At 42.3% G+C, this 12,840-nt stretch overlaps 1 protein-coding gene across 1 annotated transcript in view; it reads right to left on the reverse strand.

Moving 5' to 3' along the window:
- Window positions 1–484: 484 nt before the first annotated feature.
- LOC310771509 (von Willebrand factor A domain-containing protein 7-like) overlaps window positions 485–12,840 on the reverse strand; it is a gene marked incomplete at both ends in the record, with an annotated part of 13,196 nt that continues 840 nt past the window's right edge. Inside the window, 15 exons of the mRNA XM_083664105.1 lie at window positions 485–865; window positions 1,046–1,205; window positions 1,314–1,447; window positions 1,586–1,857; window positions 2,333–2,425; window positions 5,091–5,243; window positions 5,709–5,841; window positions 5,992–6,162; window positions 7,160–7,276; window positions 7,419–7,531; window positions 7,908–8,077; window positions 8,521–8,704; window positions 9,005–9,133; window positions 11,222–11,315; window positions 11,801–11,945. Coding sequence (XP_083520231.1) covers window positions 485–865; window positions 1,046–1,205; window positions 1,314–1,447; window positions 1,586–1,857; window positions 2,333–2,425; window positions 5,091–5,243; window positions 5,709–5,841; window positions 5,992–6,162; window positions 7,160–7,276; window positions 7,419–7,531; window positions 7,908–8,077; window positions 8,521–8,704; window positions 9,005–9,133; window positions 11,222–11,315; window positions 11,801–11,945 — 2,449 coding nt within the window. The remainder of the gene's footprint in view (window positions 866–1,045; window positions 1,206–1,313; window positions 1,448–1,585; window positions 1,858–2,332; window positions 2,426–5,090; window positions 5,244–5,708; window positions 5,842–5,991; window positions 6,163–7,159; window positions 7,277–7,418; window positions 7,532–7,907; window positions 8,078–8,520; window positions 8,705–9,004; window positions 9,134–11,221; window positions 11,316–11,800; window positions 11,946–12,840) is intronic.

Here is a 12,840-nt window from a genome sequence, read left to right on the forward strand (position 1 = left end):
CGGAGAGTTGTGAATATGAATAACTGTGAATAAAGAACCTGTACCAGCAAGAAGCCTCTGCCTCGTGAAGTATCAGGAACGCTACAATATATATATATATATATATATATATATATATATATATATATATATATATATATATATATATACACACACACACACACACACACACACACACATTATTTGCCCACTTAAGCAAGTGGTCCTTACATACATGTAGTTGTGTGAGAGTGATCCTTGGCAAATGTTCACTCAGTCTAGGCCTGAGAGAAATTGTCCATAGAGGAAAGGGTCTGTGAATTTGTTGCCATGGTTCTTGTAAGCACTTTATAGAGAAAGTGTATTGTTCTCAGTGATATCCGAAAAATGTGAAATATGATTCACATAAAAAAAAAAAAGTGGAAACGATGCCCATGTTGATTACGATATCTGAATAAGAGTAAAGACATTTATAGAGTATTAAGCAACTTGACCTGTATGCCCCTCAACTCTTGGCCATAAAGGCAGACACAAACAGACACAACCACAGTGGTAGGGAGAGGGTCAAGGCAGGAGGGCCACCAGAATACACAATTGAATGGTAGCACTTGCCCACATTGCCAACTTTATCGACAGCGACAAACTCCACTATCTGTGAGCAGCAGGAGGCGTTGTACGCTGCCTGAATGATGGGGGCACTCAGGGAGGTGTGTGAGAGGCTTCCACCACCCCGACGCAGAATAATGCTCTCTATGCCAGTGCCGTTACCGTCGGTGAGGTTGGCCGAGAGCTCCCACTGGAAAGGATCACACTGAGACACATCTTCAGGGCAATTCTCAGCTAGTACACTGACCACTTTGCACAATGGCTGAACAAAATCTGTAACCTGGAGACAGGATAGAACAAAAGGGCAGGTGAAAGTTGTGGATCAGTTAATAATGCATGAAATGACTATTTAGATCAGAACTTCAACCTATCCAAATGTGCCAAGTTGGTGCAAAATATAGGTAGTTTGCACACAAAACAATTATTGTGCAAAGGTTCTGCACCAAGAATGGCAGGTTACCTTGGTAATGACAGAGAGTCTTAGCACAACGTAATTGGAGTCCGCACCGCTGGATGACTTGGCTTCAATAGTCAGAGTGGCATCAGTGCCTGATGGTGTGTTGACCGGTGGTGTGATGGTCAAAGTAGCATTAGTATATTGCCCAGTTGTCAAGGTGAGACTGTCAAAATAGGAACACATTTTAAGGTTGTAGAAACTAATTCAGTACTGAGACTAAGTGTTGATGAGGACATCCAATTGGAATATGCTTGGAGCTACCTCCACTCACCTGGATGGGAAGTTAATGGGGAAGCTTCTGTCATTTTTGGCGTTGATGGTGTAGGTGCCTCCAGAGCCCTGTGTCATGACGCTGAAGGGGAGTAAAAAAGTTGCCCCTGGCTCCACACTGCTGTCTACCACAGCCTGAGGAAGTTCAAAAAGAAGAGGTGAAGAAGACTAATATACCTCATATTCTTCTAAAGTTGGATCTTGAGACACGTCTGATGCTTCCGAATCCCAAGTTTGATTAATAGATACAGATACGGATGTGAATAGACTGACCCTGATGTTCACTTTGGAAACCGACATCTGGGTGGTGGACTGTCTCTGGAATTGGCTGTTTGACACTACATCATTTCCTTTCAGCATGACCACAAACTCTCCCTCGGGGACTTTATCCACAGTAACCAGGATGTCTCCATTGCCCATGTCAGTTGTGATGCCATTGCTGACATCCTCAGGACCAGAGACAGTTACCAAGCCAACCTCACCAATAGTTACTGAGGATGGACCCTTCCTACCCATTACTGATAGCAACAGGATGGCAGGCTGGCCTGGGTTTACAGAAAAAATGAGTCAATACCGTATGACAAAAGGACAATTCATTTTTCTGAATGAGTAAACATTGGATAATTTTAGATGATAAAAAAAAGTGTTTTTAATTTAGGATCATTACATTTTATACAATTATTTACACAACTATAATTTGCAAGGGTGGAAGTGTACATTTACTCACATTACTGTAATTGAGTGGCTTTTTAGTGTACATTTTACATGAGCTACTTTTTTCATTTGAAATTAATTGGATTTTTACACAAGCATTCTTACTTCTACTTGAGTAAAATATCACTAGTATGCCGCCTTCTATTTCAGTATGACAATATATTGTACTCTCTCCACCACAGATTATTATATATATTTACTTTTTTGTCAGTATAATTTAAAGTAAATTAGTGTTGTGAAACTGATAAGTCATATGACTAAAATTATGTTAATTACCGTACTGTATAATTGCTTTATTGTATGTACCTGCTCGTGGACGCCCACTGATTACTGCATAACCTGGGTGAGGTCCCTGGAAGGCCTCCACAAAGTCATAGATAAAGTTGATTGTACTCTGGCCTGGAAAAATAGACATGTACACATACAGTATAATACAGAAACATAGTTAAATAAGCACTCGGTGAACAATTAAAAATTAAGCCTGATACTGTGTCTTCACTCTGGTTTAAAACAGATTTTTACTAACAGCTGTGGAATAGTTGTGCTAATCAAACTATTATGACAGTAGAAGCAGCATAGTCCACCTCAGGGGCGGTTTTAGACCCTTTTTGGGTGGGCTGAAGCCCACCCTGAGATAGTCTCAGCCCACCCTGGAAGATAGAGGGTAAAAAAAAAAATCATTGTGGGGCTACTGAGCTGAGGTGTAAACTAGGCTACTAGTGCTAAGCTGTTTGTTAATGAGTCTGTTGATATGCAAATGCACACTAGCATAATGCTAAGTGGCCAGCCATTTTGGTAATGTGTTAAATCGTAGCCTATGTTTAGAATAGCCACTGATATGCCTGTTGCAGTGTTGCTTGCTATGTGTGAAGGTTAGCTTTATTCATGGTTGCCATACAGTTTATAAAGTTAATTCCTTTAACTTCTTTGGTATCTCATTAACCTCAAGTCACTGTTAGATTATTGTTTTATTGATTTTGTGTGGAGGTGGAGAACAGAGGAACTGTGAGAAGAAGCTGTATCTGCTAAGAAGTACACACACACAGAAGAAGAAAAAGAAGAGTGAATCTGATAAATTGATTAAGCTTTCTTCATAGATTACGGCCCCTATCGTTGCATCGGCGCAGTTTCTAGGCCGAGCGGCAGGCGCAGATCAAAGCAGTGGGCGTGGAAAGGCGCACTTGATATCGTCGTGCTGGCGCTAGATGCAGCCCAAAGCATTACAACCACGCCTTTTAGGCGTAAAATTATGCACCGTCATGCTCATTGGATAAGTGCAATAAACGAATCGCACGCTTGCCTTTTTAGCTCCAATTCCAGTGATCCCGCAAAACCAGATGAAAGCCAAACGCTCTGCCCCCCCCCCCCCTCCCTTCATCCAGCCTGTCTGTCTGCATTATAGGCTATTATTCCATATTATTATGCTTCTCAAACCAATCTAACTGCAGTTTCAATACTGCAAGCATGTAAATACGCTACACTATAGCAAGATCAAAGTGAAAATAATGTTCTATGCATCAGCTAGAAAAATATAGCCTATTAGATTGGTGAAAGTTTGTCCAGAAAGATATCATTTTCTCTCGCCTGCTGCAGGAAGGATGATGCACATAAATATACCCTACATTATGTCAAGTCATTGCATAAATGTGTTTTTATTGTAAAACTAAATGTGAAATAGGGCCAAGTTATTGGAGGAACATCACAGTATAGCAGATGCCATTAGAAGCGCGTTCCGAAGCGCGTTCCGCTGTTACTTCTCTAAATCACGTTAACTCGACAAGGGGTATATATATGCCCAGGAGGACATATATGTTTCACATAGGGTGGTGTTTTCATTTCGAGGTTTTATTTGGTCCAATATTGAAATGTTGACAATGGCAGGCTGTGTTACCATTACACATTAATTTAGAACTACCTTTTATATCTATTTTGGCTCATTTGGTGGCTATTTAGTAGCGAAATGAAGAAACACAATGCATGCTGGGAACTCAGAGAGAGAGAGAGAGAAGGGTGACAGAGAAGAAGCAGTGAAGGCAAAGAATAGGCCTGCTTTTCAAAAGCGCAAAGCGCTAAATGTAGGCCAGCTCCCAAGATATAACTAGGCTGGTATTTAGCGCCGACACGCCCACTTTGGGACTGCGCCACGCCCATTCGGCCTAAAGCGCATTTGGCAGCCTAAAGCCTATTGCTATCTTGCCGAAACAGGCGCAAGGCACGTTTTTTTGCGGTTAAGGCCCGTAATAGCGCCGATGGCCTGTGGGAGAATAGAGCCCCTAGTCTCTTCATTTTGATCTCAAAGTGCACCAGATTGATCAATTTTTACTTTGAAATGTACAAAATCTTCTCCCGGGGGGGCATGTCCCTGGACCCCCCTAGGGGGTCTGCGGTCCACCATATACATTCTTTGGGGGCTGAGCCCACCCAAAGGTGTCATCCTAAAACCGCCCCTGGTCCACCTGCCTCTCACAAGGGTACAATTTGCATAGCTCAAAAAGCTGTTGGGGGCGGGGGGGGGTATCAATATGAGCTGAGAACAATATTTATTTTATGTTCTATTGTCCAGCTTTAAATGTGTTGTATTGTGAAATGATTTCCCTTTTAATTAATTCATTCTGGCTAAATGATGAAAAACTATTAATACGTTTCCATAGTGCCAAAGTCACCTCCTCTTCCGCGTTCAACCATAGCAGCCAAAGGATTTCATCCACCATAAATTTTCCCCTGTACATTTCCTAAAATGCTTACAAAAATAATTTTATTTGGTCAAATTAAGCGATTCAGATATATTTAGATTCAGGAGAGACCATACCATTTCACTTGTGTCAAAACTAAAAAGCAGAAATGTAGATTTGTTTAATCTGTTTTATTTATTCATTACTCATTATTTACTTATTAATACAGGGCCAGTGTGAAAATGAAATGGGCTCAACAAATTACATAAATCTCTGTGTACTGTATACCAGACGTAGTTTACGAGCAAATTCATAAGTGTTCATAAGGGACTTCCTTATTTAAAAAAAGACAAAAGTGTCTAAATGACATAACGTAATATACAATATCTGACCTGTGACTTTGAGTGTGTAGGGCTGCTTGGAGTCGATGGTGATCTGCCAGGTCCCTGCCTGCTGGCCAGCATTGAGATGAACTCTGATCAAGTTGCCCACCGACTGAATGGTACCCAGCGTACCACTGGCCTCACTGTGACTCTGGCTCACTCCTGGGAAATTATAGCATACAACATATAGGGATGTTATCAGTCATATGTCATCAGTCTCTTTAATGTTTACACATACTATGCACAAACACTGGCCTTAAAGGAATATGACTTAATTAAATAAACTATATGATCACCTCAATATTGTATAGCTAGAAGTTTAATAGAAGTGTCCACTTTGTGTGCTCACTATTTAATACTTTGTGATGATGCTATGCTGCATCTCATCCACAAAACAACACAATGACCTTTTAAGTGTTAAACTGCACTGTGGCAAACTACATCGACATACAAAGGCAAAACGTGCTAGTTTGTTGTGGTGTGATAAACTCATTTGGTAGCTTATCTGCCCAAGTGTCTGCATTTTCCTCTAATGTGGTTCTTCTTCGTGATAAAGTTGGATGCCCTTCGTGTCTCAAATGCAAGACTCAAATAGATGTAAACCGTGTTCTGTGTATGGCGTGTTACCTGCTGGGTCGGTCAGTGTGAAGGTAATGGAGGTTCCTGTGATGTAGAGAGTGATGTTATTCAGGGATCCATCCAACATAAAGGGGAAGGTCTCCTGCTCCCTAGGCTCCCTTGCTCGCTGAAGAACCGTTACCTGATGGAGGGGAGTTATTTACCACGGAATTCTTCAAACTGTAAAGTGAGATAGGTCTGTCTTCTGGTGGAACCACTTTTAGTCAGCACTCTAAGAAACAGAATGATCAATGGATATAGGACTTCTGACCAAACAACTGCGTGGTCTTACCAGGGCTGAGGTGGAGGTGTCGAGGATGACCTCCGTGGCCTGAGGCAGCTGGTTTTTGGACACTCTGATGGCCTGGCCACCAGAGGCCAGAGCTAGGTCGCTGTAGTCGTTGAAGGAAGCCGCGAGGGAACGACGGCGCCTCTTAATGGGGTTCGTAATGAAGAATGACACCTGTAGACAAAGGAAGGCATGGGGAGAGGAAGTAGGCAACAAGGTGGAAAGGAGGTAGAATGTAAATCAGAATCAGAATCAGAATCAGAAAGACTTTAATGATCCCCGGGGGGAAATTGGGACAAGTTACAGTTGCTCGCACTCAGGCATGAATATCCACATAACACAACATAGCATAACACAGTATCACACAGTATCTACCTAAACGTAAAAACAGTCAATACAGTAAAATGCAATAAAATGCAATAAAAATAAACTAAAGTAAAATAGAATAAAATAAAATAGGGTCAATGGGATAGTAAAAGTAAGAATTGTAGAATAGCATTCAGTAAGTAGTTACAGTTACAATCTATGTACAGTACGTGTCAAATTGCAGTTATTGCACACTGGAATTAAATTAAATCAAATTGCACATTACGTGTGACGTAACTAAGGCACAGCTATCCTATCGGCTGTCTTCTGATAGGCAGAGGGAGTTGGATACGGGGTACAGCATGTAAGGGAATGAAAGACAGAGATGTGATTTGAACACAGCCTCTCAGTGAATATGAGACCTGCTCTGACAAAATCAGAGTCACATGTAGCACAGGCCCGTTTGTGTAGAAATGTGATTTTATGAGAAAATATTGATTTTGGATGTTTTGGGGTTTCATCAGATTTTAGTAAGATAAAGCATTGGCTTTCGTTCTGTGTAAAGATTATTGTGAAATTGGAATGCTAGGCTATATAGTTTTGAAGCTCGTAAATTTACGGTGACAAGCAGAAGTAGCTTACTTTGTCAAACTTTGAGGCCGTTTTTCCTCAAAAACCTAGTTTGAAAACAGTCAAGACATAAAGGAGTGCATCTCACTCAATCTTTGGAATACAAAGATAATTTTGACATCACCAGAAAGCTTACATTCCCCTCCTTCCAACAGTGTGTAAAACCCAATGTCAATGTGACTGAATTTGTCAGAGCAGGTCACATATGTGTGCAGTATTGGGTGACAGTATTTACCGTTGACTTGGTGCTCGTAATGAGAGCAACAATGGTGTCCTTGAGTGCGATGTCTTTGGCTGTGGCATCAGTGAATACGTAGATGTGCGAGGAGGCAGGGGCACCAGTCAGAGCCAACTGAGAACGAGACAGGCAGACAATGAATTAGCCTATACCTGTCTTTAAGCAATCTATACAATTAAATGGTTTGGATTTTTAACCCAACCAATCATTATCCCAACTGTGACTGTAATATATTATGATCACAAAGTCACTATACCTGGAGTCCTGATAGGCACATCTCAGGATGGTCGCCACCTCCCTTTGCTCTGAGCTTAGAGATCTCATTTTTCATTTCATTAGGGTCTGTTGTCCTTATCATGGGGCCAAAGCCTACCATAAGCAGGAAAAGAGGTGATTCGCTGAGAGAAGAGTTCAAGAGATTTCAGAACAACATCACATCATAGTTTTTTTTTTCTTTGATCATTTTAAACCAGAGCTGTGGCTTTAACGCAGATCTATGCACTAAATTTACTTTAAGTGAGATTACAGTTTTTAGGCCAGAAGAATACAGTGAATCATAATGTTCTGTGAAAAGAAAGTCTATGCCATCTATATCAGACTGCCTATAAAGAATTTGAATTGAATTGCGGCTCTCATACATCACTGAAGGTAGTTGGAGTGTGACGAGAGTGCAATAGTACGTGCCTACGTGGCATCTGTAGTGTACTAAACATCATCGATAGGGTACAAGAGTGATATATCATACCAGGGTCATTGAAGGGTACCAGAATGTACTCGGAGGGCTCATCCTGTGTTCCTTTTTTGCTGTCAATGATTTGGTAAACCATGCTCCTGGCTGCCTCGATGTCGTCTGACATACTGCCTGTCGTGTCAATAACAAAACACAGGACGGATGAACGGGCGATCCCCATCATTCTGTAAAAGAGTTGAGATAGATAGATAGATAAAACAGAGGGCATGTTGGGCCATGGATATCATATTACTATAGATGGGTCACCACAGGCAATTCTAACAAATGGTAGCAGCAAGTCTCCTATACGGGCGTGGTCAACCATTGACTCAGACCTGCCGAAAGTCTCCTAAGTGGGCGTGTCCGTGGAAAACCATGGGCAAAACCCACGTGACAAAATGACAGGAAGTTGGGCCGTCTTGCTTCAATCCCATCGTCTTTGGTTGGACACAATGTGCCTTTTCAATCAGGTCATTTGTGTTTCATCATAATAGTAATTTCAGATCACCTTCTCTGGCACACACACACACACACACACACACACACACACACACACACACACACACACACACACACACACACACACACACACACACACAATGGATATTTTTGCGCCTGAAAATTGTACCTCAGGAAGTCATTGTCCCCGGTGGCACCCCGGATGTCCTCCAGCAGCTGCAGGCTGGCGTCGGTGGCTGCATTGACGGCAGCTATGTGGAAGGCCTGGTTTGGGTGACGCTCATCTTTGTTGATGCCACCGCGAGGGACTACCATGCTGGTCAGGTCAGATGCTCCTCCATGGCTACATTTACCTGGCACAGTGCAGGGAGGTTAGAGAGACAGGGCTCAATGTACTTTTCTGGGATAGACTGATTTGTTTGGCACAATTATATCATGTGTTTGTCTTGTACTCCAGGGAAAGTAAAACACGTTTTTATATTCGTTTTTTCCCCTTAATTCCACCACATTTTCTCCCCAATTGTATTTGGCCAATCCCCCTGCTGTCCCGGCCGTTGCTCCACCCCCTTTGCCGATCTGGGGAGAGTTTGGCATTGGAGAAGCTTCCCATGTAGCCTGAAATGAGTTTATATTGTTATGTACAGTATTGATACCTTTAGGTTTGGCATTGGAGAAGATTCCCATGTAGCCTGAAGTGAGTTTCTTCTCCTTCAGAATGTTGGGAAGGATCGGGTTGGGGCATGTCCCACTGGCACAGTCACTGCAGGTGGCAGTATCAATATCTACAACAAAGATATTGATACTGAGACAAACCAGTTTCAGATCATCATGTTTTCTGCTCAGCAGAACCATTTTATAGCCTTCAGAAAGCCACACAGGTCTCCTATCATCATCATCATCATCATAACTAAAAGGGAGCAAGTGGGCTCTGTGATTTTTGTCCCGGAAGTGATGTCACTCAATGGGAAGTGATCAGTCACTTGAGCAATTGTGCATTGTGACATCACTGATTATGTCAGGCATTGTGACATCATCAGTGATGTCATAAGAGCAATTGTAATGTCATCAGTAGGGGTGTCACGACACTCAGTTCACGATACGATACGTATCACGATACTGGGTTCACGATAACGATACGATACGATACGATTTTAACAATATTTTTTTAAACTTGAATAATGACAATATATGACTGGAAAAGTAGTATTTTATTTGAAATGCACAAATACAAAACATGCTGTTGTGGGAAATTGTTATTACAATAACAACTAGAAAAAACATGAGATTGGAGATAAGGCTTATCTTGAAATAGAATGAGTTACACTGTCACTTAGATTTACTTTGAACTAAAAGGTTTCTCAGCAGTATAAATTCTCATTATGCATCTTCAGTTTTTCTTCAAACTCAAACAACAAGACTTTTCTTAATCTATTTTTTATGCATCTTCAGTTTTTCCTGTCAAGTAAACAGTTTTTCCAGAAACTCAATTGAATGGTTTCTCTCCTGTATAACTTCTCATGTGTCTCTTCAGAGACTTGTTCAACTGAACTACTGGGGGGGGGGGGGGGGGAATCGCGATATGAGATTTCATCTCAACGATACATATCGTGACGTTTTACTATCGCGAAATTTCGTGGGACGATATATTGTGACACCCCTAGTCATCAGTGATGCAAAGTTGTTACATCATCATTGATGCAGGAGAGCCCGCACTGCAGTCAAGCTGCAGGGTGGGCGAGGGAGCAAGTGTGCCCGCACAGCGGTCGAGCTGCCGGGTGGGCGAGGCCGCAGCCGAGCTGCAGGGTGGGCGAGGCCGCGGCCGAGCTGTGTATGCAAGCTGCAGGGCCAGCTCGGCAAACTGCAGGGCGGAGGCCGCGCAGCGAGCCTAGGAATCTAGTGTGCGTAGCGTGCGAGATACCTATAAAGAGAAAAACACACATGTGCACACACTCTGCTCTTTGATCCTCAGATATGCTCCATAGGTGGAGTTTTACCCCACCCATAATAATGGACATTATCTACTTTGTTGCAACAATTTGACACAAACCCCCACACCCATTGATATGCTCTTTAGATAGCCTGTCAAACAAACATCTCTCTTTTACACCAAGTAAAAGCTTCTCTTCAAGCTTATTCTTATATTATTCACCTTATTCTTTGCCCATACAAGGACGCTTCTGCATGACGTCATTTCGTAATCGTCTTTCCGGTTTTAAACACGGAAGTAGAGTACGCCTACCGCAGTCATTTAGACTTGCCAAAAAGCTGTTTTCAAGCTAAAAAAAAACCCAAACTGTTTTAAAGTTTTAATATTTGTCGGGTGAGAACGTAACATATATGTGACCAGTTTATCAGAATAACGCCTATTGGAAATCCTTAACGAGCAGCGAGGACCGGGAGCGCTGATGTGCTGACACCGGTCGGACTAGCTACAGTATCTGTCAAACCCTACTGCTACTGGCAGTGAGAAAACACTGTCGACGTTCTTTTGTAACTAACGTTAAATGCCGACCGGGTACAGCCATCGGCTCCTCGCAGCAGTAACGTTATGAACATGTAACTGAAGTTGGCCGCAGTGTAGCTTAATTCTGAATGTTGCCAAACTTCATTCATACTGACGTTTTATTTTGAAAATGGCCACCAACTAGCGCTGAACCGGAAGAACAAATACGTTGCGAATACGAATAGAGAAAAAGTGGGCGTGGTGAATAAGGTGAATAGGGCAACAAGGCAAACATACAGTGAGATAGAAACAGCCGAAACATAGACCACTCTCTCTCTCTCACTCACTCACTCACACACACACGCGCGCGCGCACGCACACACACACACACACACACACACACACACACACACACACACACACACACCTGCTAAGTTTTCCAGAGGAAGGTCTGGGCGTATGAGGTTGATGTATGGCTCTGTGTTTCCCAGCTCCACCCAGTTACTGTGGCTGTAGAAGTCCTGATACACACACATACAAAGAGTTTTTCATTTCTCACTTGGTAATGTAACCTTTAAGGCAGCTGCATTCGCGCGAGATCACAATCACATCACAAATCCATCTTTCCACACTTGAGGTTTGAATCCGAACAGAGACAGCTACAGCGGGTTTAGATGTGACGACAGTGAGAAGCGAGCCTATGATAGACAAGATGGACAGATGGCTCATCCAATCACCTGCCAAGTAGCTTTTTGACAAGTGCCTACTCCTTTCAAAGGTTTGCCGAGCGCGTCCACAGATAGTTCTGTGAAAACAACCCATTTGGCAGTGTCAGGTTATAATTTATACACCCGGAAAAGTGAATCTAGAACATTTTCTGCCTTGTCCTTCCCATTCCTCTCAGCCACGTCCCTGTCACAACCAATCCCCCCATTATTATTTCTTTTTACACCCTTTCTATCTTTGTTTCTTATTCTATTTCTTCACCCACATCTGCCCGTCTCACCTGTAGGGTATGCAGGACTCTGCCCAGTGTTTCCCTAGCGGCCTGGAAGTTCTCATTGCGAACGTTAGCCTTGATGCTGACCACACCGTCTGTGATCAGGTGCCGCCCCTCCAGGAAGGCCTCAGAGTTGAAGTGGTGTTTAGCACTGAAATAAATTATGCCGTTTATTTCGACAGTTGATTCATTGGTCGCACGCACGCACGCACGCACGCACGCACGCACGCACGCGCACACACACACACACACACACACACACACACACACACACACACACACACACACACACACACACACACACACACGGAGGCATTGTGACAAGACTGAGCAGTTTGCGGGTTTGAGGCTACCCAACCTGAAAAGCAAAGTTGGTGAAGTACATTCCTCTAGACGGGGGAAGGGGGGGGGGACTCTCTGAATGGTTTCAAAAACCTTTAAAAAAAATCTTGTTGAGTAAACTAGAGGAATATGCTGAAATGGTTTTGGAACTTATGTTGGTTCAATCATATCTCCTGTTCTTTTTATTTTTGACTTCTGTTTTGTTTATGATGTTATATGTTATTGTTTGTCCTGTTTTTATAAGACCAGGGACCATGTTGGAAATAAGCAAACACACATTGATGCTCGGGATTACACTTTGACACAACTTTGAATTTTATGTTTTGATTAGTAGCTACAGTGTCTTTTTAGATCAGTTGATGTCTGCGCAATAGGCCAGCTACATAACTAGCTGACCAAACTATTGTTGTTTTTCTATCCTATTTTGTATCGGTTTTTACTATGTTTTTCTGTGATTTTCCTGTATTGCAATGCATTTACTATTTCTTATCATTTGAATATGGTATTTTACTACTGCACTTTACTGTATTGCAATGCATTTACTATTTCTTATCATTTGAATATGGTATTTTACTACTGCACTTTACTGTCTAAGTTTACAATTGTTTGTAACGTAATGTGTATTGTGTTTGGACCCCAGGAAGACTAGCGGTCGTTTCGGCGGCGGCTAATGGGGATACTTTTAAATAAATAAATAAATAAAT

The sequence above is a fragment of the Poromitra crassiceps genome (genome assembly GCF_964638095.1).
Source record: "Poromitra crassiceps genome assembly, contig: HAP1_SCAFFOLD_719, whole genome shotgun sequence".
NCBI classification, from domain to species: domain Eukaryota; kingdom Metazoa; phylum Chordata; class Actinopteri; order Beryciformes; family Melamphaidae; genus Poromitra; species Poromitra crassiceps.